Here is a 27,851-nt window from a genome sequence, read left to right as displayed (position 1 = left end):
GCTGGTGGGGTGGCCCTGGCCACCACTGGGGTGGACGTGGCTGCACCAAGGTCCCTGCAGGGAAGGGTTCTGCCACGAGCCCTGTGGCAAAAGCATCTGACGGGGTATTGCTGGGGTATTGACTTCTCTAAGTCTTTTAACAAAAATATCAAAAATCTGTTGGTCTCTTTCCTTCTTTCCTTTTGTGTTAAGGGCCAGAGTACTGGGGTAGGGAGACTGGAAATTTGGTATTTCTCTGGGACAGATGCAAAGCAATGAGGTCTTTCCTCTCCCACAGCCCTTGCTTGTGCTGTGGTTCCCTCCAGGACTCGTGAGGGTCAGGTTGCTATCTCAGAGGAGCAGTATTTTTTCCCCCCTTTTCATATTATAAAATACAAACAAATGACAGAAAAGGTCAGGTGGTGGGAGAGGGGTTGGCTGGCTCAGAGCTGTAGGGACCGTCGCTTCCTCCCAGAGATGTTACGGTGGTTGTAAGGTCGCATCTTCATTTCCACGAAGGGGATGGAGAACTCGTGGCCTTTCCAATGGTACCAGTTAATTCCCTGGCAGGAGGAAGAGAGAGGTTCAGGGTAAAGAAAGACCCGTACGTGAAACTAGAGTGGAAGAGGAAGGAAACAAGCTTGACTGCCTAGAGAAGCCAGAAGGAAGAACTTGCTGCAGTGGGAACAAGAAGCCCTTCAGCTGCTGTGGCTTTGCTTGTTTTTTTCTCCCACAGCTCGAAGGCTCCTGGTCGGGTTTGATGTATGCATTTTTTAGTGTAACTTAACAGCCTGCCATGGTAAATGACCAAGGCAGCCAAAGTGAGGCATGAAACCCCAGTGGCTCAAAGGGGGCTCCCCTTGTTCCAGCTACCGTGGAGTCACCCCAGCCATGCTCCTCACCCCACGCACTGGGCACAGGGCCCCAGCCCCAGCCTGCTCCTGGGCTGGGTCCCACCACGAGGAGTGATGCTGAGGGTTCGCAGCGAAGCTCGGCCCTTACCTGGCTGTGCCGGGCCTCTCCGTACTTGCCATTGAGGTTGGTTCGATGGCAGTTCTTGTACCACCAGGCCCCCTTGTAGGACATGGCACAGTTGGTCACAGCCACGTCGTTGTCCCTGTCCTTGGTGGAGAAGGGGCGGCCCTGGTGGTAGGTGAGGGAGTCCCCTGTGGAAAGAGATGCTGTTAAGGGTGATGGACAAACATGCTTGCTCTTGGCTCGCACACCTTGATGCCCAAGCCATCTGGTCTTTCACAAGGAAACTGGGGTGTTCTGGTATGTGTGGCAGCCTATCGGTCACCAGATCCAACAGCTGAAGGCTGGTGGAGTGGGGTGAGAATGACATTTACTGGAACTGCCCACAGTCTGAGGTCTTCTGCTGTTGAGTTAGGATCAGTGCAGACCATAGCAAATCCTAGAGCCTATTTGGATTTGGTAGATAATTTGGTAGTAAACTGGGTCTGGATCTGAATTTCAGTGCTTTAGAAATGACCTAACCCCCTGATTTCTTGCTGCCTGCATCTGCTGTGTAACTTCAGGACTTTTTCATCCTCATTCCCTCCAGTTAGCCAAGGAGAACTTCTCCCAAAGGAGACCAAGCATTTGTCTCTTGAACCAAGATGTTTGGCCTATTTTTCTTCCTCTGGATAAGGGGTGTTTTGGAAGGTGTGTGATGTCTTTTTCTGCCCAAACCACCTCCTTACTATGGGGAGAGCAGCTCCTTTTGGGGGAGAGAAGAGCACTGCATGAGTGCAGCTGCAGAGGTGGAAGCCCAGAGGGCTATTAAATCCAGGCCTATTTTTCTTCCCAAGCTGTGCACTGAATGCTTTAAGTGAGGTTGACCCACACAGGTGGCTCATGGAAGCTTGCAGTCACTGGACACTTCTATCCCAGCCAGAGGGGCTGTAGCTGTACCCCTACTCCTCTTCTCAGGGAAGAGACCCCCACGTTCTCCTCCCTTCACCCACCATTTTCTGGTGGGCAAAGCTGCTGTGTCAACCAAGCAAACGGGCATGACAGTGTCCTTGCAAAACTGGCTACGGTCTGGTCTGTGTGGGACAAACTCCTGCAGAGGATTTCAGATTTTTCCATGGCTGTAGGAGGGTGAGAAACGCACCCTGTGGCACAGCATCAATAGTGAGCTGAGGAGGCTGTCGAGTGAGGGGATACCTCTGAAAACTGACCTGATAATCTGAACAGCAATGGCTCTGATATTTAATATCTGATCCCTGATGGAAAATTCCCTATGTCCTTAGTGTGATTTATCAGCCTGGTTTACGTGATGAACTGCAGGAAGGCAGAAAGGCCTATGGGTTTGCATCTTGCTGCTCCAGAAGAGCAAGCTCTGATGTTGGGATTCCCTTTACAGCTGCAGAGCCACCGGTGGTAGGATTTCCCTGCTACACAGGAGGGGCTGTACCAGAAGTGCCGTTGTAGTCTCCTATTCGGAGCTTGTAGAGGCTCCGGGAGTCGCCGATGGAGAACTTGTCATAGTAGGCGTACGCTGCGTCCTGACCATCCCTCATGTCTATTCGCAGCTCGTAGCGCCCCTGGGACGTGATCTTGTGTATGTTGTCCAGGCCTGGAGAGACAAGCAGTGAGATGTTGCTGAGGTGTGGCACCTGGGTCTGCTCTGAGAGCAAACAAAAAAGCTCTGGGCAAATAAACTGCTTCTGGGAGATGAGAGTAAGGAGAGCAGCCAGACAGCGACTTCTGGCTGAGCCTTTCTCTCTTGAGGCACTGGTGGGGGCTGAGCTCTGTCCCCACTCAAGCTTCAGGTCCCCACGGCTATGAGAGGTGGGCTCAAGTCTCAGCTTCAGCTCTGCATGCTGCTGAAGTTGGGGGGAGCCCTGCTGCTGCTGTTGTTGCCCACCCACCTCAGGCTTTGGCTGAGGCATGAGCCAGAGCGTGGCTATGCTGCAGGGCCAGCTTGTGCTCAGATTGTGGGGGAGACTGCTCCATTTCAGAGCTATGCCAGGTCTCCCATTCCCCCCTTTCCTACTTTGAGTAACTCACTGGCTAAGGCCGGGAGAGGTCCTTGAGATGTTGTCCTCCATCACAACCTCTCAACAAGGGAAAATACTGGCCCATGAAAAGCCCCATCATGACGCCTCCTCAGCTCCCACGCGGAGCACCCTGGGCACCTTCACAGCGTGCTTTTTGCTCCCGTACCCGCGTGTGCCTTCCCAACACAGCATCAGGGAAAAAACAAGGGAAGGAAAATGGTCTGGGGTGGAGTGCAGGGGAGCGGTGAGAAGAGCCAGCCAGAGCCAGGGAGGAAATCGTGCCAACACAGTGAGCTGGCACCTCGGTGAAAGTCTTACCCAGCCAAAACTCATCCTCCAGGTTGCCGAAGCCGACACGGTAATCTGCCCATTTCCGGAAGAAATCAGTCAGCCCATTCTGCCGCCTCTGGAAAACCTGCAGCGCGAGAAAGCCGGGGGAAAGCCTGGTGAGAAGTGGGATGAGCTAGCTGGGCTTTGGGACACACACAGCCCGGGGAGTGCTCTGCCCTTTCACAGTGCCTTTCAGGAGGGAAAACTGCAATGCCCAGCTGGGGACTGTTAATTGCAGCCATGCAGTCGATTCAAGTGCAGACGGGTAAGCTGAAGACAAGCTAGAAGATGTGGACATTAATGCTATAATGGACCTAGGAGGGAAGATTCAGCTTCAAACTCCCTGATGTACCCAGGGCACAGTGGCTTTCTAGCACATGATTCTGTTCCGCCGGCTCCTATGTGATACCCAAGGGGATACTTTGAAGCAGAGTGAGATGGAGGGAAATTTCTCGGCTAAAAAAAAAAAAACCACTGTGCAAGAACTCAGCATTTGAGGAAGCACTTTTTTTTGGTCTTGTTTTGAGTGTACATCTAACGGGGTTTTGTGTAATACATGTGAGCGAGTGTTTGACATGAATAAAATCAAAATGCCAGAGCACTGTTTACCTAGGTTGCCAGTCCATCTAAGTCAAGACAAGCAGTGATTGTGCAATTCAACAGCAAAACAGGCATTTGCCTCTGAAATGCTCCTGTGCAGACCCAATCTGGGTGATGCCTGACACCATCATATTGCAGGCAGTGTGAATCATTCCCTATGAAAGCTCCTAGACATTAATTTCATTTCTAAAACAATAAATCAGCTCAGCTTCACTCACAGATTTTGTTCTCTAAAAGCACTGCAAATGTGTCAAATAAATCAAGGGGCATTTCTCCAAGTGTAACTATTATTACTGGAGCGTGGGCCATTCCCCATGGCGTGTGAAATGAAGCGAGCAATATTAAGCCTGCTCTCGTTCCTGCGCGGCATGGTGCTTGGCTTTGCTGGCAGGATGGGGCTTGGCTCCTTTGCGATGGGGACGGCGTGTAGAGGGGCTGCAGGGAGCGGTTCTGTCACTGTTCCCATCGAGCTGCAGTCTCTGGGGTGATGCTGGGGCTGCCCGTTAGGAGAGCTGTGGGAGCAGCTGGGGTTTTGTCATGATGCAGGCAGTATGGGGCCACAGCACCTTCTTGTTCCTCTAGGAACAGCCTGTCTTCCCAGGAAAGACACTATTCAAGCAATCAACATCTGAGGGAGAAGGAAAACATCAAAATCTGCCCTTGGTGCACTCGCTACTCACAATCCAGCCGCCCCCATCTGTGGTCATGTCGCAGTACACCTGCACCCGCTGGCTGAGGTCCCCATTGATGGAGATGGTGTAGACGCCACTCAGCGTGTCTCCATTCATCAGGTGCTGGGCGCAGTCCTGAGGGTTGGCAAAGATGCGGCCACCTGTAAAATCCAAAAAAAAAAAAAATCAGGCAGGGGAACAACCTTTCCGCGTGCCTTGGGCCCCGCTTGTTACAATCCAGGAAGGGTCTAACTTGGCTTCTGCCAAGTCCTGTGTTATTCTGTGAGGCGGTGGCCAATTTACATCCATCAACATCAGAGAATGTAATGAAATAAATCTGTGCATGTATTAATTAATCTCCTGCACATCCTGTATTGGAAAGGTGTGCAGTAACATCATGGTGAGTGATGAGGAATGTCACTTCTTGGCCCATCTTTCTGCACCGTGTCTGAAACCCTGGGGTTTAAGCTGTCACTGGCGTATTTGGACAGCTGTGAAAATACCAAAACCTGTTTTCCTCTTAGGATTGCCAACTCTAAAAAAGTTTTTATTATTTTACTGACTCCAGGGGAATGCTCCTGATTGATGTCCTTGTAAATGACGTCAGACTTGCACCAGGCTGATTGTCACTTCAAAATTGAGCAGGAATTCATTCACGTGAGATGCTGGAGATTGGCAGCATGAGTCCTGTGGCTGTGCTCCAGGTGTCCTCTGTTGAAGACACATCTCATTTGGGGGACAGAGCTTGAGGGAGTCTCAACTGTGAGATCTCAGCAGCAATAGGAGGTCAGCTCTGTGTTCATTTTCTTTCTCATTTACTGTGAAAAGGGGAACTGCATCTTTTTTTTTTTCTATTGTCCAGATGACAAGGTACAGAGCAGGCAACGTGGATGTTGGCTTTTGAGAGTGTCTTGAGAAGAGACCTCGAGAGGGCGTGAGGGATGTGCTGCATGCATCCATCCCGACTGCATGACACCAGGACAAGGGTTCAGAACATCTGTTACTTCCCAAACCCCTGTGCCCTTAAGACCCAGAGGCGGTCGTTTTGTCCAAATATTGGAGATCCCCTATTTTTTTCCTGCCTCTGCAGTTCATAGCACAAGGTCTGGTGAGACAGCTTTCGCATTTTATAGCATTCAGCAATGAAAACTGCTTCAAAGACATCCACTCTAGGCTCCCCTGAGCTCTGTGGAGATTACTTGTTTCTTAATTTATATTCATATCTTTAAGAGCCAAGCAGACCTTGAAAGACATTTCAAACCACTATAAATTATAAATATTGTATCTGTTTCTTCCTTTTGTCCCATCTGTATACAACTCCCCAAGAACCTTACGCAAACATGAAACAAAGCAGCAGAGCTATTAATATGTCAGAGGGAATGGAGGAAACCTGGGATGTGTACTGCAAGCATAAGGAAGCAAAACATTTTAAATGAAGCCTTTTTTTTTTTTTTTCCCTTTCGTTTTTTTTTCTCCTCAAACACAACTCCTCCTTTTCTATGGGGTAGATACGGAGAAATTGGTTTCCTGCTAACGCCTACCTTAAGGCAAATTAAACCTCTCTTCAGATGCTGCATTAGCTGGCAATAATGTCTCTAATGCCATCAAGGTCCCAAATTTTTTTTAATGGAAACAGTACTCTCATTTCCTGATGTGAGTGGGTTTCTGCTGATTTCTCTTTGCAAAGAAGCCATCCCTGAGAGGTTCTGTCCCTGACTCCAGAGCAGCCTCGAAGATTACACATTTTTCCATCGCCTGCCTGAATTGCACTGGCTTTATACACCCACATAACAGATGAGAAAAACAGGAGAGCCTCATCCATAGAAAAGAGAGTTTTCTTTTTTTTTTTGTTGACGTAAATAGTTTCTATTATCTCTTGAAAGCAGGTGAGAGGACCTTTGCATGTAACGAGGATGGGGAAGTGTATTCACAGCAGATTCAAAGAAAACTGTCTTAATCGAACTGGCAGCACAGATGGGGGGAATTTTGGTGCAGGGGCACAGGCATCATCCTCAGGCTGCTCAGTGCTTTTGAAGCCCAGCAGAAATGCAATTGTACTCAGCCCTGAACAAAATGCACTCTGGCCATTAAGTGCACGGTTCTAATATGAACGGTTGCAGAGGGTGGGGCAATAGTGACATTTTCATCCAAGCTTTGTTCTTGCACATGTGAGCACTGTGGTGGCTGTGGGTACCCACCACTTGATTTAGAAAGGAAACCATTCCCCTTGCCTTAGCAGATCGTGACTTCTCTTTAATTAGATGGGGAAGGAATAATGCAACCAGACAAAATCGGTGGGATCACAGTCCTGAAGGCATACAGGCTCTGCTTTGCTCTGCCTCCACTAGAGGTGGTAGAGATGCACCTCCTTGATATTCACACCAGGTCAGACCATGTCTACAGTGTGGGGAGACGAACTGGGTCTCTCCCAGCTCACTGTAAGACCGTGGTGGCACATGTTGTCAACTTTCATGTTTTTCCTCTAGTTATCCATTTGAGGAGAGGCAAGGGAAAGGCAAAGGGCCTGGTAGAAATGGGAGAGTGTGGCAAAAGCATGCTGCCTAGCCTGAAGTTCAAATCCCCTTGCTCCAGGCTGGGCATATGTCCTTCAGCCATTAACTTCTTACTGCCAGGCAGCACCATGGGTCATGGAAACGAGTACACCTGTGGATCTGGTGAAATGCTGCCTGAGGAGGGACAGCCCATAAGGGCGGTGAGTGGTGCAAGCCTCACCTGTGGTGAAGGTAGTGGAGATGAAGCTGCTCCGCATGGCGTTTTGGGCAGCTTGCAGGCGCACGATGTACTCTGTGGTCTCAGAAAGCCCCTCCAGGCGGATCCACGTGTCCTCAGCATCCACAATCAGCTCCTGTACATGGATCCCAAAAGGAGGTAGACACCAAGAGCAACAGATGAGAAAAACGATGGGGAGCCTAAAGAGCAAGCAGGGAGGGAAGGGAAGCCGCAGCCCTTGGTGCCTGGCCGAGGGTGCTGCACAGCTGCTTATGACCCCTGGACTAAGTCAGCAGGAGGTCAGTGGATAACCTTTGGGATGGTGCAGGTGAGACAAAGCTAGCTGGTTCAGATGCAGGAGGTTTAAATGCTTGTATTATGTGTGCTCTATTTACCATCACTGCTGGGACCTGCACGTCCTCAATACTGGGCATGACTGATTGCCCGAGCACTATAAGGAGCAGAGCTGGCCAAACTTCGTTATCAGCCAGTTTTGGCTCCATCAGATGTTGTCAGGTTAATTTTTCTGGTCATCAGCCAACGCCACACAGCATTGTATTGAACCCCTTCTGCAAAGCTGTTGCCCTTTGGCTGCTGCAAGCCAGTTGTGCTGGCAAAGGAAATAAGACAATTTGCAGTGACACACTTCTGCTAGTGTTTGTAGCAGTTCCTCCAGGCAGACAGGTATGGACACACTCATTAAGTAATCAAATATATTGTATTGCGGGATTAATTAGCTGTCTGTACCTATCTTAATCTTTGCAAGAAGGGCAAACCACTTTGTTAACATCTCTGTTTGCTGGATTTTTTTTTCCTGCCTCTTCTTGCTTGTCTTTCACAATCTGTGAATTTTGTCTGTTACTTCAAACTTCCCCGCTGTACCCTCTTTGTCCACACTTGCATGTGTGTGCAGAGACTTTGCCCTAGGCAATCTTTTTCAGCTTTTTCTGATTGTTTATCTAAAGTAAGTTTTGCTCCTGGAGAGCATAGTATGCCCTTCTGGTCTCCCTGGCCTGGAGAGCGTCTTTCTTTTGCTTTGTTGGGTTTCCCCTGCTCGCTTCTCCGCGATCTCGGTGTCCCCCACCTTACAGAGCCCCTTCCTGTAGGAGGACTCACCTTGCGGCTTCCGTCGGTCGATCTGTAGGTCATGACGTAGTTCTCGATCTCTCCCACGGGAGGCAACCAGGAGAGGAGGGCACTCCGCCGAGTGACTTCGCTTGCAGTCAGGTTGCTCGGAGGATCCAAAACTGCGAGGGTGGATGGGCACCCAGGGAAGTGCAGGTCCTCACACACATAACCCCCACCAGCCTGCTCAAACCTGCTCCCTATCCCAGTGGGTTGGGATTCAACACCCCCAACCCTGTGCTACAGCCCAAAGTCCATCCTTGCCCTCAGTTTCCAGCCCTGATCACCCATCCCCTGCCTTGAGCACAGCTCTGCAAACCCTCTAAAAGCCGTCTGCACGCCCTCTGATGGGTAGCGGCTCTGAAATGCATGTGATACCAGGTCTATCAAGCTCTTTGGAAACTAAAAAGTCTGGAGTCTATGGCCTTGGGAAAGAAGAAGACCAGGGGGGCCCTTGGGTCTTCTCAGGAAACTACATCCAGGGGAAATCAAAGAAAGGGGTGGATGGATGTTGAAAGAGTGAAACTGAAGGTTAATGTTTCCAGCGGTGAAATTCCCGTTCTTGTGTTGTGTCCACACCAGCCCTTGGGTGTCCTTTTGGCACATGGCTACATTTACACCCAGGTATTTGTAACGAGAGCTTAGGCTCAGCCTTTTTGGCCTCTTTTCCTGGGGTGGGCGAATGGCTGGGGGCATATAACAGGGCATGCGTCTGTACATACGAGTTGTGAAGTTGGTGCTGATGGTCTGGCTGGTGAGGGGCCCGTTGGTGGCATACATAACGACTGTGTAGGTGGTGCTGGGCAGAAGGTTGGTCAGCTGGTACTCCTGGTTGGTCCCATCCACAAGAATTGTTTCTCCTGCAACTGTGAGCCAGAAGAGGTGAGTTAGGATAGGTGCTTCTCTGAAATGCAGCTGTGGGTATGACCTCACAGTCAAAAGCACTTATATTGCTGAAATACCATGTGCTGCTGTGCAGGAGCTGAGCAGCAGGGGTGGTGCTCAGTCTGAAGGATGGTCTTATTTTGCCACAGTCCATATATTTGCCTGCTGCTTTCTTTCCCTTCAGTAGTGGGGCTCACGGGGCTTGCCATGCATTGGGTTTGCATGGGATGGGAGATGTGTGGGGACTTGCTTGCCCCTGGGCTACCGGTGGGCCAGTTAGCGAAGTGGGAGAGTCCCAGTCCCCATGTGGACTGCCATGCAATGAGGCTGGGTGTTGGGCAGTGGAGAGCACGTGCCATGGGACCCCTGCAGGATGAGCTGGTGCCTGGGGATGGGGGAAGCCCTGCCACCCACCAGCAGCTGCGCTCCCGAAGGAGAGACTCTTTCCTGGGGGGGAAATCCACCAAGCTCCCAGGTTTGGGGTGGGGGAGAAGTGGAGGTGAGCTGAAATGGAGCCCCAGCAAAGCTTGCAGCAGAGGGGTGCGGGGTTTCATCGCACCTGCGTGGCGGGTGAGGACAAGGACGTAGCTCTCCACGTCCATCAGCGGCGGGTTCCACTGCAGCAGCGCCTCCGTGGGGGTGATGTTGGTGGCTGTGACGCCCAAGGGGGCATCCATGGCTGCAGAGGGAATGGATTTGGACAGTCAGGCGCACGAAGAGACTGGGCTGCAAACTGGAAGTGCTTCTTGTGGCCCTGCCTCGATGCTCAGGCACACATGCCTGTAGAAGAGTTATTGCTGTCCTAGCTGAAGAGCAAAGCTTGCACTGCTTTGCTGCTCAGCCTTGTCTTCCACTGTTTTCTTGATGCATGATATGGGAAGTTAGGTTTTTTGTTTTGTTTTGTTTTAGGTTTTGAGGAGTCTGTGGATAGCAGAGTGTTTTATTCTTGCAATAGATGCTGTTTGTGTCAGGGCTTTGACACATCTTTCCCCAAGGATTATTTCTGGAAGCCTGTACTTCCTTTAGGAAAGGTTCTTATGAGTGTCCAACATCACATCTCTGGCCTGGTACACAGATTTATTACTCCCTCCATGACAACCCATGCATATACGGGGAAAGGTTTCCTTAGACATACTTTGGAAGTCCGCAGTGGGCCCTTGTGAGCCCCACTCATCATGAGTGAGAACCATTAGGTTCAGCTCACTCTCACCTGTCTGATTGCCAGTGCAAGCAGGGGCCAGAGCTGGCACGGTTTGATCACTGCCTGTCCCCTAGGAGCCCCGTCCCACCTGTGTACGTGGTGATGGAGGCCACCTCGCTTTCCTCTCGGCCCCGCACGCTCTTCACCCCAATCTCGTACTTGGTGGCGGGCTGCAGGCGGTGGAGGCTGTACTCAGTGGCATCGCTAGCGATGGCAGCGCTGTCTGTCCTCCCTGCAGGGACACAGCCAAGAGCATTGGTGACACAGCTGGTCCCCGTGTCCCACGGGAGGGGAGGGGAATGCCACAAACCCTCTCCGGGGCTGACAATGGGGGCAACTGGGTTCTGTGCCTGCAGGTGGACGCCACTGTGCTGGCTTGACCTTTTCAGCATCATAGGCAAAAACTGGGGCTCAGGGGTTGGAGGTGAGCTGGGGGAGGCAGGTGGAGGAGGTGGGCTATGGAGAGCTGTGCTGGTTGTGGCTGGGGTCATGCAGTGGTGTGGGACTGGTCTCTGCCCCTGCTCCCCATCCCCAACAGCTGCTTTTGCACCACCTTCTCCAAAAGAAAAGGAAAAGCAAAAAGGGCTGCAGCTATTTGGACACTCTTAAAGCCCTCCCCTTAGCTTAGGTCCAGACCCATGTGCACCCTGGGGTACAGCACTGCCGAGAGGGAGCCTCCACAATGTCCCACTCATTACCTTCAGTGGCACGGTATGATATTCTGTAGTGGTCAAAAGCAGCAACAGGAGGGCTCCAGTAGACAATCATGGAGTCCTGGGTGATGTTGCCCACCCTAAGGTCCTTCGGTGCATCCATCCCTGGTGAGATGGAGCAGAAAGCAAAGCTGTGGGAGGCAGGTCCACTCCCCGTCCCCCTGCCCGCCCTCCTGGGAGTGTCCAGTACCCAGTGGGTACCTGTCGTGATGGAGCCCACGACAGGCTCAGAGCTGACTGCACCATGGACGGCCACCAGCGACACCAGGTATTCGGTGGACGGCCACAAGCCCGTCAGGCTGGCGTGCTTGAGGGTGCCATCGAGCACCAGCCGCTGCGCCACCTCCTCATCCCGGGGGCTGTAGGTGAGGACCAGGTGGTCTGCTGGTGGGGACGGGTCACTCCATGTGATGTTCACACTGGAGGACGTCAGCTGGGAGAAGTGCAGCTGCGTGATGGGCCGGACCCCTGCAAGACGGAGAGGGGAGGGTCAGCCCACACTGTCTGCAGTTCCCAGCCTCCAGGTTGTACCTAGTGCTGTGCACCAGCGCTCGTCTGGGAGATAGCAGGCAGAGGTGGCAAAGCCCCGGGTCTGGGTGCTCCGGTGGGCTGAAAGTGGGATCGAGAGGCAGAACTGGGAGGAGGAAATAGTGTTTTGCTCAGCTCTGCCTGCAAACATGCTCCATCCCAGCCCTGTGTGATGGGTGGTGGAGCCATCCTGCTACACCTGCTGTAAGCTGTCTGGGCTTCTCAAACATGCTTTTTTTTTTTTTTTTTTTTTTTTTTTTTTTCCTCCTAGAGGTGCTTTTGAGGCCCCTCAAGGCCTGTTTTCTCCTCCTTATGGACACACGGACCACTCTGACCACAGAGGACAGCAGGGGCTGGCAGTTCCCCCAAACCCACCTCCTTCTTCTGGGAGCCTCCAGCCAAGCAAGCATGGTCAGCGCCAGCAGCTGGAGGACAGGACCCCTGCACTGGCAGGGCCATCACCCTTCTCAGGCCCATGGACATGCTCTCATGTGGATGGATTGCCTCCAGCTCTCATCCCTGTCACCGTCTCATGCGTTTTGGTGCCAGAGACGTGTAGGCTGGTAGCAAGGCCAGCTCTGTGCTTGGCCTCAGCTCTGCTTCTTTTTCTTTACCTGTGAAAGCATCCACGGTGGCCTCCAGGCTCTGCTGACGTCCCCTCTCGGCGATGATGGTGATAGTGTACTCTGTCCCGGGCTCCAGCTCTGAGAGGGTGAGCTGTGACTTGTCCGGGGACACCGTCACTTCGGAGGCCATCCCTGAGGCAGGGGTGAAGGTGACTCGGTAGTGGTCAATGGGACCCATGGCTTTGGTCCAGGCCAGCGAGATGGACGTCTCCGTGGAGGCCGTCACCAGGAGGTCCCGGGGGCTGTCAAGCTCTGTGGGTTGGGTGTTGCAGACGCTTGTTCCCATGCATGGGTTGTCCCATGGGGGATGTAGGAGCTGCTGGTGGTGGGGCATTGGATCAGGCTGTGCTGAATGGGACCAAACTCACCGGTTCTGGCGTTCATGGTCGCTGGCACGCTCTGCTGACTGTCCATCACGGCTGAAATCCCAATGCCATACTCCGTCCCCGGCACCAGGTCTGCCAGTGGGTGGAAAGGACACAAAGGTGCATGAGAGCAGCACCTGGCCGGGTGGTTCTGGGGTGTGAGCCCCCTCCCCCCAGCCCGTGGCTGGAGACAGGGAGGCCCTACTGTGTGTCCTGGGGATGACCAGTCCTACCACAGCTCAGCAGCTCCTCCGGGTGTTGTAGGAGAGCCGAGCATTTTTTAAAAGCCCCCAGATGCCTTTGGATAGGGAAATGGGATTAATCTAGCTCAGAAATAACCAATTTTTTAAAACCATTACTGACGTCTGCGGTAATTGCTGGCATCAAGACAGAAACTGTGTGAGAGAGAGAGGGAGTGAGCTGAGATGGGAATGATAAAGTAGCTGTATTTGTTTCTGTAGTGATTCAACATCAAATATTGTCACAGGGTTGGTGTCTCAAAAAGAAATAAATTATGCAGAGTAAATGAAACACACACTAATTAGTAAAGGCACAGTCTAGCTGGGAGCCAACTCAGGCATGTTTCTTGTGGTGGACGTATCCTGTGGTTCTCTCGCAGGGAATGGGAATCAAGCTAATCAAGCTAATTTCCTCTACACCTGTTGCTGGTGGTTGCCTTATCTCTGTGGGACATCTCCTGGGTCTGTCTATCACTCCTGCTTGGCATTTGACAGCTACATTTATCTCCTCCCAATGATGTATTGATCTTTCCCATTGGGTTACAGAAAGCCATAAGCCTTCCAGCCCAACCTCTTCTCCCCCAGCAATTTTGGACAGGGAAAAATCACCAATATTTCTGACAGCTGTGCCAGTTCACATCTCTGGAAAGAGACTTATGGGGCAGATCAAGGCTTGCTGTGTTTTGAAATTTTTGATAAGCTCTGCGCAGCACCATTCCTCATCACTTTTCCTGGGGACAGATGAAGGCTTTTATGCTGTGGATCTCACCAGGTCCTCAGCAGCTGGAAATCCACCTCAACAGGCTGCACCAGGGGTAAGGAAACCCTAGAGGAGAGGGCTGCCACGTGCATGATGAAACTACAGAGAGGCTGTCTTCAGTTCCCCTGCCATCTGCAGTGGCTGTCCTCTCTTCCTCTCCATCTCATCTAGCAGGGCAGCACATGACCTAGAGAACAGGGGATCATCACCAGATCCCCCATCCATTAGGCTGTCCAACTCTATCTCCATCCCACTTCTCCACGTGCATCGTTGCAGCAGAAACTGTCCCTAATAGGTATTTTTCTCACATACCACATTTTCAGGCTAACTGCTCTAATTGTTTTCCTCCCTTCCAGCCTTTCTTGTGACTTGGTGCTGCCATGACTGTATGTTTGCATTTGACTTTTCCACTGAATGTACTTGTTCCTGTAGACACAAACGGCAGAGGTGTTTGAGCCTGAGACAATGTGGAAGAACCTGATGCCATGCCATACTGAAGATCTATATGAGTGTCAAGCTCAATGAGTGATTTTTTTTTTCATATAGAAGTAAATTCTTTCCCCCTAAAATGCCACTAGAGCTGCAAATCTGGCAGACAACCAGCTGTAGCTGAGAAAGGAAAATAGGTCTTGGATGGTTCTTCATGGTGCTGTTGCAAAGGGTGTTTGGGATGTCCCTGGTGAGGCTGGCAGTGGGAGGTGGTGGCGTTTGCTGAGCACAGTGACACCTGAATGTTAGCCTGGACCATGCAGTGCTGGGGGTACTTGCTCAGAAATGGCATCCCTGGGTTTGGGTTTGCTTTGTGTGGATTTGGAAAAAAGCAAAGAACTCAATTATGGGGTATCAGTGTCCCAGCAAGGGGGTGGGGAGTAATATTTTTCTCTAGATCAATCTAAAACACCTTTCTCTCCCCATTTCTCACTCTGCCCCTTGCCAGCTCTGTTTGGAACCCTGGGGCAGCCTCACCGAGGTGCACCACTGTCCTCCCAGCTGAGCAGCACCCCAACCTGTGCAAGGAAAATAGAGCTCCGTCCTGAGGAAAACCTTCCCTCCAGTAAGCAGAAAACTCCAAACCAGCCTCAAATCTGTGCCAGCACCAGGGCAAGCACAAAGTAGTGCTGGTCTGGGCTCTCCTTTGCCCTAACTGCTTGTGAGGAGGATGAGGATGGTGCGTGGGTGCGGGCATACCTGTGAGGGTGGCCCGAGTGGTGGGGCCGGTGTCCCGTGGCACCAGGACCTCGTGGTAGTGCTCTCCAGCTAGGGTGCTGTAGACAACCCTGTAGCTGTGTGCCTCCGCCTCGCTGTTGTCCCAGGCGAGCTCAAGGCTGGCGGGTGTCCGTGAGCCCACCCGCAGGTTCTTGGGGGCATCAATCTCTGTGTGACACAAGGGAGAGAGGCACAGTCTCACCGCCAGGCTCTGGGAGCCATGGCGAGGGGACCCAGGTGGCACGTCCCCATGGCTGGGGGGCATCTGCTGTCACCTCCTGCTCAGCACAGACCTGGGGGTGCCAACCGTGAGTTCATTGGGACCGATGCTATAAAGCCACCAAACATCAGCCTGAACTCCTAGAAAACCTCGAGCATCTTTGCAGACTTGTTCATGCTCAGACACTGTCCAGACTGACCAAATGGTTTATTAGTGCTGCCGAGGCTGTGTGCTTGGATTTGCACGGTAATCCCTCCTGTGAGCGATGGGTTTGGGCAGGGCAGGGTCTGGTGGCTGCTGAGCATTGCTGTGAGTAGGGCATTAACTCCTGGTCTGGGTCTGGCCTCAGGAGGCTTTTTTATGCTGTTATTTAGAAATAAAGCGAGGAAGGCCAACTCAGCAAAGCAATCGCAATGAACATCTCATCCTAAGTACATATCTACACAGATATATACACACACAACTCACACACTGTGGTTATTGTAATAGGAGCCTAGTATCCACCAGTGATGTACATGACAAGTAATTTATATGCCATAAAAGAGCACTGATATATGCTCTCTACCTCTTCCTTTATGGCATGGTAAATTAAACCTGTTAGCTATCTGCAGGCTCAACATTAATTAAAGTTTTACTGACCAGTTCGGCTATTCATATATGATATAAAATAAGATAACCATGTTTTTGACTGGGCTGCTTCCAGCTGCTTAATTGCTGATTTTTCAGGCAATGCCTCGGCTCTCAATGCTGAGCAGGTACAAGAGCATTGTCTTAAATTGAGACTTCCCTGATGCACACTGATCTGTGGGTGGTATTAGAGATGTAAATTGCTGTGTTTGGGGGGGTTGTTTAGTCTGGAGAAAGGGAGGCTGAGGGGAGCCCATCACTATCTGCAACTCCCTGACAGGGGGCTGCAGCAAGGAGGGGTTTTGTCTCTTTTCTCAGGTGACAAGCAATGGGACACGAGGAAAGGGCCTCAAGTTGTGCCAGGGGAGGTTAGACTGGGCATTAGGGAAAATTTCTTCACAGAGAAGGTGGCCAAGCACTGTAGTGTGCTGCCCAGGGAGGTGAGGCATTCCCTGTCCCTGGAGGTATTTGAAAGACGTGAAGATGTGGCACTGAGGGACATGGGTTAGTGTTGGGACTTGGTAGGTCAGGTTGATGGCTGGACTTGGTGATCTAGAAGGTCTTTCCCAACCTAGATGACCCCATGATGTTATGATTCCATTTGTTCTGTAATGGGATGCAAGACACCTTCCTCCAGGTGTCTTCACTTGGACCTGCACCTTAACCATCCCGCTGCTTCCTCCCGTTGCACCGGCTCAAACCCTGAGCTCATTCATGCTGGGGAGAAAAATCCATGCTGCTAAAGCATGGACGCGCGCAGTGAGCCTTCCCAGGGGGGCTGGCACTGCCTCCACTCCCCCCATCCACCCACCCACGCGCCCGCCATGTGCTGTAGGCCTCAACCCCCCGGCCAGCTCCTCCGGCTACCTGTGGTAAACTGGGCGAGGGCCGGCCGGCTCTCGTTGGTGCCCCGGAGGGCGCTGACGGCAAGGTGGTAGTGGGCGCCAGGGCGCAGGGCCTGCAGGGAGTACTGGCTGAGGGGGGGCTGCAGGCGGAAGGTGGTCCTCCCGCCCTCCCCGTCCGCCAGCCCGTACTTCAGCAGGATGGCGTCCACCCGGGCACGTGGGGGCGTCCACTCCACAAAGGCCACCGTGTCGGAGACGTCCCGCACCAGGATCTGCGTCGGGCCATCGATGACTGCGGAGGGTTGGGGGGAAAGAGGTGATGGTTATTTGGGGAGGGTCAGGTAGGGAATGCAGCAGATGCGGGGGCATCAGAATTCAACCTGACCTTCAGAGTGGCATGAATTAAACGTGGCATGGGCGAGGGACTTGACCCCTCCAACTCCAAGTGCTCAGGGGCCTGGTCCTGGTAGGTTCCCAGTCCCTTATTCCAGTCTCCTGGCTCTTTCTCAAACCCTCTCCACTTCCCCCTTGTCTCTCCTCAGCTTTGAACACCAGAGCAGGACCCAGTTGCTCTCTGGTCAATGCCCATTACAGATACAATGCAACTTCTGCCCTTCTCTCAAGCTGGGTATTGGCAACAATTCCTCTCTGGCTTTTTTTCAGGAGGCATTGCCTGGGATAAAACCTCCTACATTTAGCTGTGGTCCATTTTCTTTGCTCCTAGATAACTGCTCAGACTCAGCGACGCATTGAAAAACATAGTTTTCCTTTGTGCCAGGCTCTTCAAGCCATTCAAACTGCTCTTATCGATGATCTTCTTCCACTCAATTTACTCTTTTCCTAGCCCTTCTGTCATTGAGAAAATTTATCAGCAGTGATGTTATGTCTGTTATGCGTTTTGAAAGGTGTTGACAATGTGTTAAATAACATGGGGCCAAGGACTGATCCAACCATCAAGAGCTCAGGAACGCCTCTAGAAATGTTCCTGCCTCAGTGCCAACTCCCATTTTGTAGCTAAGCTGAGGGATCAGCTCCTGGAGCTGTCAGTGTGTCGGCGCTGGGGGTAGAGAAGAAAATGCCACTGCTCTGGTGGGTCTTCGTAACCAGCTGGGAGTGGGGCTATGGTGGGTGTCCACCACTGAACCTGCTCAGATAAAGGGGTTTTAGCTAAAGCATTCATACTGGGGAGAGACTAAGACTGTTTTGGACATTTTTCTCTCTTCTGCAGAGAATCAAGCTCTTTCTCCTTCTGGACCCCCCAGTGCTTGTCCAAGGGCCCAGGGCCCAGGTGAGGGATGTTCTGAGTCCTGTGGGACCATCAGCATCTAACTGCTGCATGGATGGATGCTCCTGTGCCATGGCACTGCTAACGCACTGGCAACCTGTTTGATCACTGCTGTGACCAGAAGGTGGGGAAAAAAGCACACTGATCTTGTAGTTCAGACTGTACTGCATATGAATATGGCCAAGATACTGTATGTATCAGAAACGTCACTATGTAATAAATATGTGCTGAATCCTGTACCTCTGGTTGGGGAAGTGCTGGGGGAGACGTGTGTGGGCAGGGGTGAGCAGGATGCAGTGGTGCTGGAGAACATCGAGTGCTGCTCGGTCCCAGCACAAGCTGCTGAGGCAGAATGAGGGTGGTGGGGGCAACGCTGTGGGAGCACCACAGAGGAAGGCAGACAGGCCAGCGTAAGGACCCCTTCATGGAGAGAACCAGGAGCCCACCAGCCCAGCTGTGCTCCCCCTCACTAAGGTCAACCACTGAGTTTGATGTACCAGCCTCTCTATTTCTTTTCCCTGCCTTCCTAGGGAATGGGAAAGGTTTGGGCTCGACCAGGAGATGTCTCTGTTAAGCCGTGTCAAGCTGAGCAGGACTGTGCTGAGGAAGCCCAGATCTTCAGCAAGCCAGGAGCTGCTACTGGTGGGGGAACCCTCCCTTCAATCCACACCACCTCTGCCTCCCCAAAACCTCAAATTTAGCAGCCCGGAGAGAACGGCACCTTGTTACAATCCTCTGGGAGCTATCAAAATGTTGTTTCCATTTGCAACAGCTTGAACAGAGGTAGAGGTTTGCCTGGCTGCGAAGGCAGGCTGCAGCAGCTCTGGCCTGGAAAGCACCTTTTCTCTGCGCTCTGCCCATTGCCACGTCCTCCTTGGCGAGGAGGGGACCTTATTCTTCATCAAGCTGTTTCTGGCTCCCTGCCCCAGTGTCTAATTTGCCTGAATGGGTGGGAGTAGAGGGTGTTCAGTGGCATGAAAGCAGGTGGGAGTTTTAATCTGCTACAGATGAGTAGGCAGTGCAATTATAGAGATGGTTCTTGGGGGTGTCCCGCCTCCAAAATGTGGCTCAGGTGAGATAAGCAGAGAAGAGGAATTTACCCAGCTATATTAATACAAGCTGACCAGAGCCATGGCTCCCAACCCCATTAACCTCACCACTCTTTTTGTGCTCACAGCAGTTTGAAGGGAGAGGGTCAAAGTATTGCATTAAAATCTATTGCTGTGATGCACCTCTAGCTTGGGCGCTTGGGCACTTGGGTTGTGCTAAGCATCCAAATTCAGGATGTTGGATTGAAGAAAACCACTTTTGTGTGTCTGATGCCCCAAATATCTGGCTTGGGTAGCTTTTTGGCCCAGCAGATGTTGCTTTTGGAGCTGGTTTTGCTACAGGAGGGCTGTGAGCTCCCCATTACAGTGTATGGCGGAGGGGCTACTGGTGGTGGTCAGGTATACCCTCATTGCGAAATATCATCAGATCCAAATATCCTCAAATATCATCAGAGAAGCCACTTGGTGAGACAGTCAAAACCCTCATTTTGAGCCACCTGGGAACCCAAACCCATGTATTTTCAGAGATTACAAAGTATCCCTGCAGAAGGCATCACTAGCTTTATCCATGATGGGCTGCAGGGACGCTCTTGCTTCTGGGACCTTATTTTGGGGATGAAACATGGGATGCTGCAGTCCTTGGCCGCATGCTGCCCGGGGCTGGGCTCACTCACGGGTGGAGACGCTGTCAGAGGCAGGGGGGCTCCTGGCTTGGTCCTTGAGGGCCACCACGGTGACGGTGTACTCCTCACCCGGCTTCAGCCCCGTCTGGTTGAAGGTGGTGACGGTGCTGGGGAGCTGGGCGATCACACCGCCCTCGTTGTTCTGCCAGGGGACAGGGTGAGAAAAAGCATCAAGAATGAGAAATGGGTTAAAACACACACACACACACACACACACACACACACACAAAAGAGCTTTTTGAGGATGACTACAGGTGTGTCCCACACATCCAGCCCTATACCCCTCACACCGGCGTTTCCCACCATGGAGATGTAGAGCCTGGGGTGAAGTCACCCACCAAGTGTGAAGCACCCAAGATTTTAGGCTGAGAAATCCTTTCCTGTCCCCCTTTCCTCTTACTCCGCCCCCCCTTCCCTCCTTTCTGTATTTTGCCATCTGTATATCTGCTGTTCTCCAGAACAGAAAAGATAATAAAAACCAAACCCTGGACTCCTTTTGCCTGTATGGCTGTTATTCTGGTGCCAGGAGCCTTCTGCATTTCATACAGGGATGAAACCATAACATCTTTATTTTGGCACCCTGTCCTTTTTACCTGTATGGCTGTTATTCTGGTGCCAGGAGCCTTCTGCATTTCATACAGGGATGAAACCATAACATCTTTATTTTGGCACCCTGTCCTTTTTAAGTATATTGATTAAATTTGCTATACTTTGTGTTTTGTTCCCTGAAAAACCCAAGTCTTTTAAGCAACTGCAAATGTCACCTTCCCTGCCAGTGTTTGGACAATGGATCTTTTCTTGCTGCTGTCTTCACTAATAATGCACTAAACAAATCTCTGCACATAGCTCTCAATTCATATTAATCTATTTTTCTCATTAAACAGGAAATCTTCCATTTTATCCATAAATTGCCATCTTACCTTTCCTAATTTTCTTTTCTAAATCTGTCATCACTTCTGCTTTTCACCGATCACCACACAGAGCTGGTCTCATTACCCCAGATATCTCTGCGTTGGTTTTAGTTCCCATTTCTTCCCCCCAGTACAAGCAGCAGATGTGCAATCCCCACCTGAGACAGTTTTTGGGGACCAATAGCAATGTGGGTGTGCAGAGGGTGGCTTGCTCAGGGGGAGGATGTGCACACCCCTGTGGGGACATCAAGGACAAAATTAGTGTCCTCACATCCTGTTTTTGGAAAGGCAGATTGACCTCGATTTGCAAGCCCACAGCGTAGGGGTTATTTACAATAGCGCTGCTTTAATGATTTCTTTTTTTTAATATTTTTTTTCATGTTGCTGCCTCTTGGACTAGATTTTGCTTTTAATTGGGGTGCGGCAATGGTTTTGTGTCTGCCTGAGCGAGCGTGGCTCCCAGGCAGCCAGGGACACAGCACCCTCTGCCTTGTTTTGGGAGAAAAGCCACTGGTAGAGACTTGAGAGAGTCGGATTTCAGCAGCAGGAGCACAACTGCATCTTTACAATGCAAGACCACACGCCTGTTAAAATTAAAGCCCTGTGAGCTGCAGCCCTTCCTCCTCTAAAAACCTGCCCCGAGGAACATCCATCCTTTTGCACTTTATCTCTTTGTTTCATTCCTGAAAACTTTCTTACTGGTTTTAAGCTTATTAAAGGGAAACAGGAGACAACAAAAAGGGAAACGGGAGACAACAGTTTGCATTAGTGGGCTGGCTTAAGGAAAAAATATTGCTGATGTCACTGTGGGAGAGAAAGTTACTTCTATCCCACCAACTCCTCACTCTAAAACGTGTCTATACCCATTTATCTGCTTCAGGGGAATGTTGTTGAGATTAAGTCACGTGTATTGGTGAAATGCTTCAAAGATATGCTGGGTTTTTGTTACTAGGCCCAGGCGGCCTTTTCATGGCCTTTTCATGGTGTAGCCTTATTTCATCCCAAAATACAAAATTTTTGTATTCCATCCCAGTGCCCTTAGGTTTGTAACCATGGTACCCAAACTTTGCCTTCCAACACAATTTGTGTATCTAAAATTGCACCAAGATGCTCCCAGCCCTTTTTGGAAGTGGGGAATGAGTTATTTCAAGCCCTCAGGTCCCTGTTTTGTGCTGCGTCTCATGACGCTTTGCAGTTAAGAGCTGTTAAAACTTTGGGGCCGAGTTCTTCTGTGCTCTACTGCCCAGAGCTGCCTCTGACTCCAGCGAGGATTTTGTACAAGGGAAAATGGTATAATTGAGCCCTTAATCAGCATTTCTTTTACTGCTGAGGATTGAATGCCTCTTGTAAAGAGGCTCCATATACAATTGAAACTATACTTATGGCTAAATGGTGTAGAAATTATGAATATAGATGAAATACTTGATGTACGATTTTTGTTACCGCACATGGAAAATATGTGATATTTAGGGCAACACTTTCATCCTTTTCATCTTTTCTGGCACCAATTCTACCTGTTCATCACCGCAATTAAAATTCTGTGGCAGGAATTATCTGAGCATGTGACTTGAGGAAGCTGGAGGTCTGAGAGCTAATGGCTGGTTGCTTAAGCCTGGGCTTTTTGGGGTGGCTTAGGGTGCAGAAAGAAGGGGTGAGAGAGAGGAGGAAGGGTCATGGCAAAGGAGATGGAAGGGAAAAAGAGGGGGCAGCAGCAAGAAGCAGCAAAGCTGGAAGATGTCCTTAAATATATGTATTTTGGGGGAATTTCTTTGAGAACTTGTGTCTTGATAACAAAGACTGATGGGGAAAAACAAGCCAGCAATTTGAGGTTGAGATGTTTGGGGCTGTCTGACGGGAACCATGAAAACTGCAAACCGAGGTTGTTTTTTGTGTTTTTTGGTTTTTTTTTTGGGGGGGGGGGGGGGGGGGGGGGTAGTTGGAACCAAATTTTGGCCCTGCTGGCTCAGTGTGGTTACGGTGTACCCGCAATGCTATGCTGGGGGAGTAGTGGTACCTTGGGGATGAAGCTGATCTCCCAGCCATCGAAGGGAAAGGAGAAGGGCTCCCACTGCACCTCCGCGGTTGTCTCCGTGATGGTCTTGAACTTCAGCCCCTGCGGTGTGGCCAGGTCTGGAAGGGATCAGGAGGTGGTGAGGGCCAGGGCGTCCTCCCTGAGGCTATTTTGTTATCTGGACGATGGAAATGGGGCCCTCTTGGTCCCTGTTAGCAGTCATGGTCCCTTTGTGTCCCCTCTGGATGGGCTGGAGGGAGAGGAAGGGGATGCCCTCCCTTGCAGCATCTTCCTGCATTGCACCTAACCACACCATGCAAATGAACTGAGCAATGGGGTTGCAAAAGAGGTATCTGCATAGCTTGTTTTCCCCCTGCTCTCTCTGTCTTAAGTTTCCAAGGATGCTTTCTGGAGGCTGCTGTCACAGTTTTCACAGTATTCCCGTTTTCTTCTTGTGTGTTTTGGTCCCAGACAGCACCATCCCTTCTTGCTGCTCTGTCACCTGTATGGTGGGGAGTTGTCATGGGGATTCCATCCAGAATAGGGAGCAAAACCTGTGACGTGTATGATATATCACAAATATATAAGGTATCTGGGGCTCGGGGGGCTTCAACCAAACAGTGGATGTTTCCTTGATTTTCAGCCATTTGGGTTTTCAAACTGAGACTTCCTGTGGAGAGTGGACACATCTCCGCCTCTCCTATATCCCCATACAGATTTATATATGGATAAAAATACTCCCAATATATATTTTTTGAAGGCTCAATTTTCTGCTGCTAGAAGGTTTTTATGGAAAATGTGAGTCAGCTTGAGCAAGCTGCACAACATCACGGCAAGGCAATGTGTTATGTTAGGAAAGCCATCCTAGAAGATGGCAATTATGAGATGGATGCACCTTGACAGGCTACTGTGAAAGCTCCTCATTACACGGGCGAGCGCTGTCTTCTCCAGCCACCTGACAAGCATCACCCCTGGTTATCTAGGCACCAAGTGACAAGTACAGTCAGATACTTACTGGTCATCACCTTGGCGGTAACAGGGATGCTCAAGACATCGCTGATGACCGCATAGACGCTGACGTTGTAGGCAACGCCTGGCTCCAGCTCTGTGATGGTGATGGTGCTCCAGTCCCCAGGCACCCGCTGCTGGAGCTGGGTGCCCCCTGGGCCTGCCGGCTGGTAGGAGATGACGTACTCGGTGGCTGCCCCGGGGCTGTCCCATGCCAGCTCGATGGAGCCGTCGCTAATCCCCGTCACGCGCAGGTTTTCGGGAGGAGCCACTGATGAGAAGGGTAGAGGGAAGGAGAGCATCAGGACACGCATGACTTATGCTCTGGCCACGGGTAAGGGAGGGTGGGCCTCCTGGTTGGATGTGGGTTTGGGCTCTTGGCCAGGGGTCAGCTATGAGTATGTAGTGTTACCGGCAACTGCAAGCCAAAGGGCCAGGAGAACCAGATTGCACTGCTGTTGTAACAAGGGCTTACCACCAACATTTGGACATGAGTCACTGACTTTTAGCTCACCTCCCAAACCGCTGTGCATAGAGTCTTTGGGCACAGGGACAAGAAGGAGGCAGTCAAGCTGCTGGACCTGAGCAAGTCCTGCAAGACATGCTCTACCGTATATGGGTTCCTCCCAAGCTTCGTGGTGCTCCTATGGGACTCTGGACACCTCGAAGCCCTTCCTCATGCATTAGGATCCATCTCCCCACACACCCCTACCTGCCGAGCAGTCCTGCCCTCCATAACCATCCTCGCAGACACAGATGCCATCCTGGCAGATGCCACGTCCGCTGCAGGCATTGGGACACCGCAACCACCCGCAGTCCTCTCCAGCGTAGCCCTCCACGCACACACAGGTGCCGTTGGTGCAGTACCCCTTGCCCGAGCAGTCGCGGGGGCAGCGGGGCTGGGAGCAGTCCTCACCGGCGAAGCCCTCCTCACAGACACACTCTCCATCCACGCAGAGCCCACGGGCGCCGCAGCCGGCGGGGCAGCGGAGCTGGGAGCAGTCCTCACCGCCGTAGTCGTTGTCACAGACGCACTGGCCCTCCAGGCAGACACCACGGCTGGAGCAGCCCCGGGGGCAGCGGGGCTCCGAGCAGTTGCTGCCGGCCCAGCCCTCACTGCAGACGCAGCGGCACGACTCCAGGCTGAAGTTCCCGTGGCCGCTGCACGGCAGGGTGTAATCCAGGCGTCCTGCAAAAGGACGTGGGGTGGGCGGTCAGAGCCCCACCGCTGGGGCTTGGGGATGGGGTGCAAGCAGGGGGGCATGGTACTCCCTACAGCTGAGCTCTCCTGGCCCAGGGGAGTTGGTGGCTTTACGGCTGGAGAAGGCATGATTTGCAGGATGGACCATGCTGGGGCTCGGGTTAGGCTTCAGGCGTGTGTCTGTCCCCTCTGGAGCTCTGGCCTCCACAGTACCTGGCTATGGGTGCCATCAGCCCTGTCAGGTGCAAGAGCTTCCTTTGCTATCTTTTTAGCTCCCCAGACCTCTTAGTGGGAAAAAAAAAAAAAAAAAAAAAAAAAGAACCTTTCCTGGCCAAGTCCTCTGCACCAGCCATGACTTAACTGGCTCTGCTGTCTCCTCTTCACCCGCTGTTTCACCATACGGTTGAGAGATCCTGGTCTCCTACAAGAGGCAGCTCTGTACCCAAAGACTTCACGTCTGCCCCTACCCTGGTGACTCTGGGATGGAGCTGTTGGCTTTGCACATGGGTTCAGGTAGAGAATCACAGTATCATTAAGGTTGGAAAAAGACCTTTCAGGTAGAGAATCACAGGATCATTAAGGTTGGAAAAGACCTCTAAGATCATCTGGTCCAACCTTTAACCCAGCACTGCCAAGTCCCCCACCAAACCATGTCACCAAGCACTATATCTACATGTTTTTTGAAGACCCCCATGGATGGTGACTCAACCACTTCCCTGAGCATCCCGTTCCAATACTTCACAACACTTTCAGTGATGAAACTGCACTTCCCCTGGTGCAACTTGGGACCATTTCCTCTTGTCTTCAACGCACGTGGGGGTTGTGGGAAAGTAGGGAAGACACAGGGCCACCACTTGTAGCGTCCCCCTGTCACTCAGCAGCCTTGCTCTGGGGAGGGGATGGACACATAGAGGTAAGGGATAACTTGCTCTGACTTTGCCAGAGCTTCCCTCTATTCCCCCATGACATGGACCTGATGCTCCAGCTTTGGGTTTACACCAGCCTGCTAATTTTGACTGCTTTTCTTCTTTGTGTAAAACACAGAAGAGAAACCCTTCCAGCCCTTAGGAAACCTCTGCACCATGCAGAGCACAAACCACTGGACTTTTTGTCCCCTCAGCTGAATTTCTCATCCTATCCAAGCTATTACAGCTCTGCCTACAGCGTAGGCATCAGACGCTCCTGTAGAAGGGCTTAGTTGTATGCTGTGCCAGACAGACCTGTTTGGGTTGCTTTGCAGGATACCCCCAACACTGGAAATGGCGATCAGGTTCTCTTCAGAGCCCAGCCTCCAGTGGAGTTATCAAACAGAGAGGATGCTTGTAGGTTTGCTGGAAGACAGCAGCTTTCTGTGGGGAAGCGCCTCAGGCTGTGGGGTTGGGATCCTGGTCTCATTTGCAGTGCAGTGAATTGAAAGCGACTCGGGTAAAATGAATGAGATTACTCCAGTTTTACCTCGGTACACATCTGCCATCCGAGTGGAGGCTCCAACAAGTGATAAATGTTTAATGGGACCGGCTACATATGTTGCAAGCAACCCAAATTCGCCCATCGGTATTTCAAATGAATTCCTTTAAATCAGGTTTTTCCTGTTGTGCTTTCCACTTGATTTTAACCCTTGCTGTGCACACATCTGTGGCCTGCATGGGTGTTTTCCATCCTCTTTCATCCAATCACACTGCTGATGGGTGCCGCATCAGGAACGCCCCAGCAGGACTGAGCTGCGCCAGGGGCCAATAGGTGCCCTTCCAGACAGCACCTTTGATGAAGCTACTTGAGATGTAGGAAACCACTTTTGTGCTAGCACCTGCACTACTGAAAGGCAGCCTCTAGCCCAAATCTTTCACAACCCATCTCATTATTGCATTATCTCATATTACAGAGGGACTGAGCTGCATCTTTACCAAAGAAACCCTGATGGGGGCTCTCAGAGAGCTTCAACAACTGCATGCATTGTTATTCAGATGAAGTATCTTGTTGATGGTTTTGTGCATTTGTTATAGGTTTTGTTTGAGTCTTTTATGGCAATAGAAGTTGTTCTCTGTGTTTATTTATGTATTTTTAAACTCACATTTTCATAGGCACTGACTGTCCCTGCAGAGATGAAGCAGCTTATTGCTGGCTCCTGCAGTGCTGCCTTCAGCCTGGGGACAGCCGAGGAGAACAGCAGATATTTCTCCCCTCCCTGCCCAATGAATAGTGGCAGATCTTTAAGAGAGTTGTGAGGAGGACAGGATTGGGGAACTCACCCTTCTAACCCCTTAGCAGATGTAATTTTATTTTTAATGAGATTTTGGCTCTGCCCGGTGGGTGTCTTTTTGATCATGGGGTTTTCACAGCAAGTGAGCCTTGGGGGCTTGAGTTACTGAATCCTCCCGAGGACTTTCCTGTCTTGGAGGCCCTAAGTTGGGCTTTTCCCTAAAGACACAGCCATGAGTAAACATAGGTTTTCCTCCATCACTACTCTGAGTGGCATCACCACCTCTTCATTCCTCCTGCCTTTGGCTCGAGCCCTGAGCCCCCAGCAAGAGCTAACAGGATCGCATTACTACCTGTGGCTGCATTTTCTTGGCAGCAATTGGAGTTGCATTGGTCGCGGAGCATGGAGACCTCCCTCTCCAGCATCTCAATCCTGCTCAGCAGCTCCTGCAGGGATGGGAGGGAGGTGGAGCACTTGCAGGCCTGCTTGGGCAAGTTTATCCTGTGGGTGAAGGTGACCTGGCTCTCGCTGTCGGAGGTCTGCTCCGTGTACTCCGCCAGCCTGTCGTCTTCTGAACTCACCTCCTCGGCCGAAGGCTTGAGCATGGAGGAGCAGCAGCTGTCCAGGGGGATGTTGATGTTGTAGATGTGGTGGAAAACCATGGGCTGCTCTTTGATGGGTGGACTGCAGTTGGCAAGACCACCCTCCTCATCCACGGCCGGCCGCTCGGCTGGCTCTGTTGTCACCTCCAGCCGGCACTCGAAAGGCTTGAGGACGGTGCCCAGCAGTAGCAAGTTGAAGCTGAGGAGCACGTTCCTCAGCACTGGGTTTTCACTGTCAGTCCCCAT

General features: G+C 51.5%; 1 protein-coding gene across 2 annotated transcripts; it reads right to left on the bottom strand.

Moving 5' to 3' along the window:
• Positions 1-422: 422 nt before the first annotated feature.
• TNR (tenascin R) lies at positions 423-27,851 on the bottom strand. Of its 2 annotated transcripts, none has more exons than XM_035537740.1 (21): positions 27,356-27,851; positions 24,315-24,791; positions 23,610-23,873; positions 22,598-22,713; positions 19,664-19,814; positions 16,678-16,947; positions 14,946-15,131; positions 12,762-12,851; positions 12,382-12,645; positions 11,441-11,707; positions 11,225-11,344; positions 10,615-10,758; positions 9,885-10,004; positions 9,163-9,306; positions 8,432-8,562; positions 7,319-7,451; positions 4,595-4,746; positions 3,303-3,399; positions 2,399-2,560; positions 982-1,145; positions 423-542 (listed from the first exon to the last, which is right to left on the bottom strand). In XM_035537740.1, exons 1-21 carry the CDS (start codon positions 27,849-27,851, stop codon positions 423-425), a joined length of 4,068 nt encoding a protein of 1,355 aa, XP_035393633.1. The 2 variants fall into 2 exon arrangements, with proteins under 2 accessions (XP_035393633.1, XP_035393634.1); XM_035537741.1 differs by having other exon boundaries at positions 9,163-9,300.

The sequence above is a fragment of the Cygnus atratus genome, chromosome 8 (genome assembly GCF_013377495.2).
Source record: "Cygnus atratus isolate AKBS03 ecotype Queensland, Australia chromosome 8, CAtr_DNAZoo_HiC_assembly, whole genome shotgun sequence".
Taxonomy (NCBI): Eukaryota; Metazoa; Chordata; class Aves; order Anseriformes; family Anatidae; genus Cygnus; species Cygnus atratus.
The sequence above is the reverse complement of the archived record's forward strand: the minus strand, read 5'-3'. Positions and strand labels throughout refer to the sequence as shown.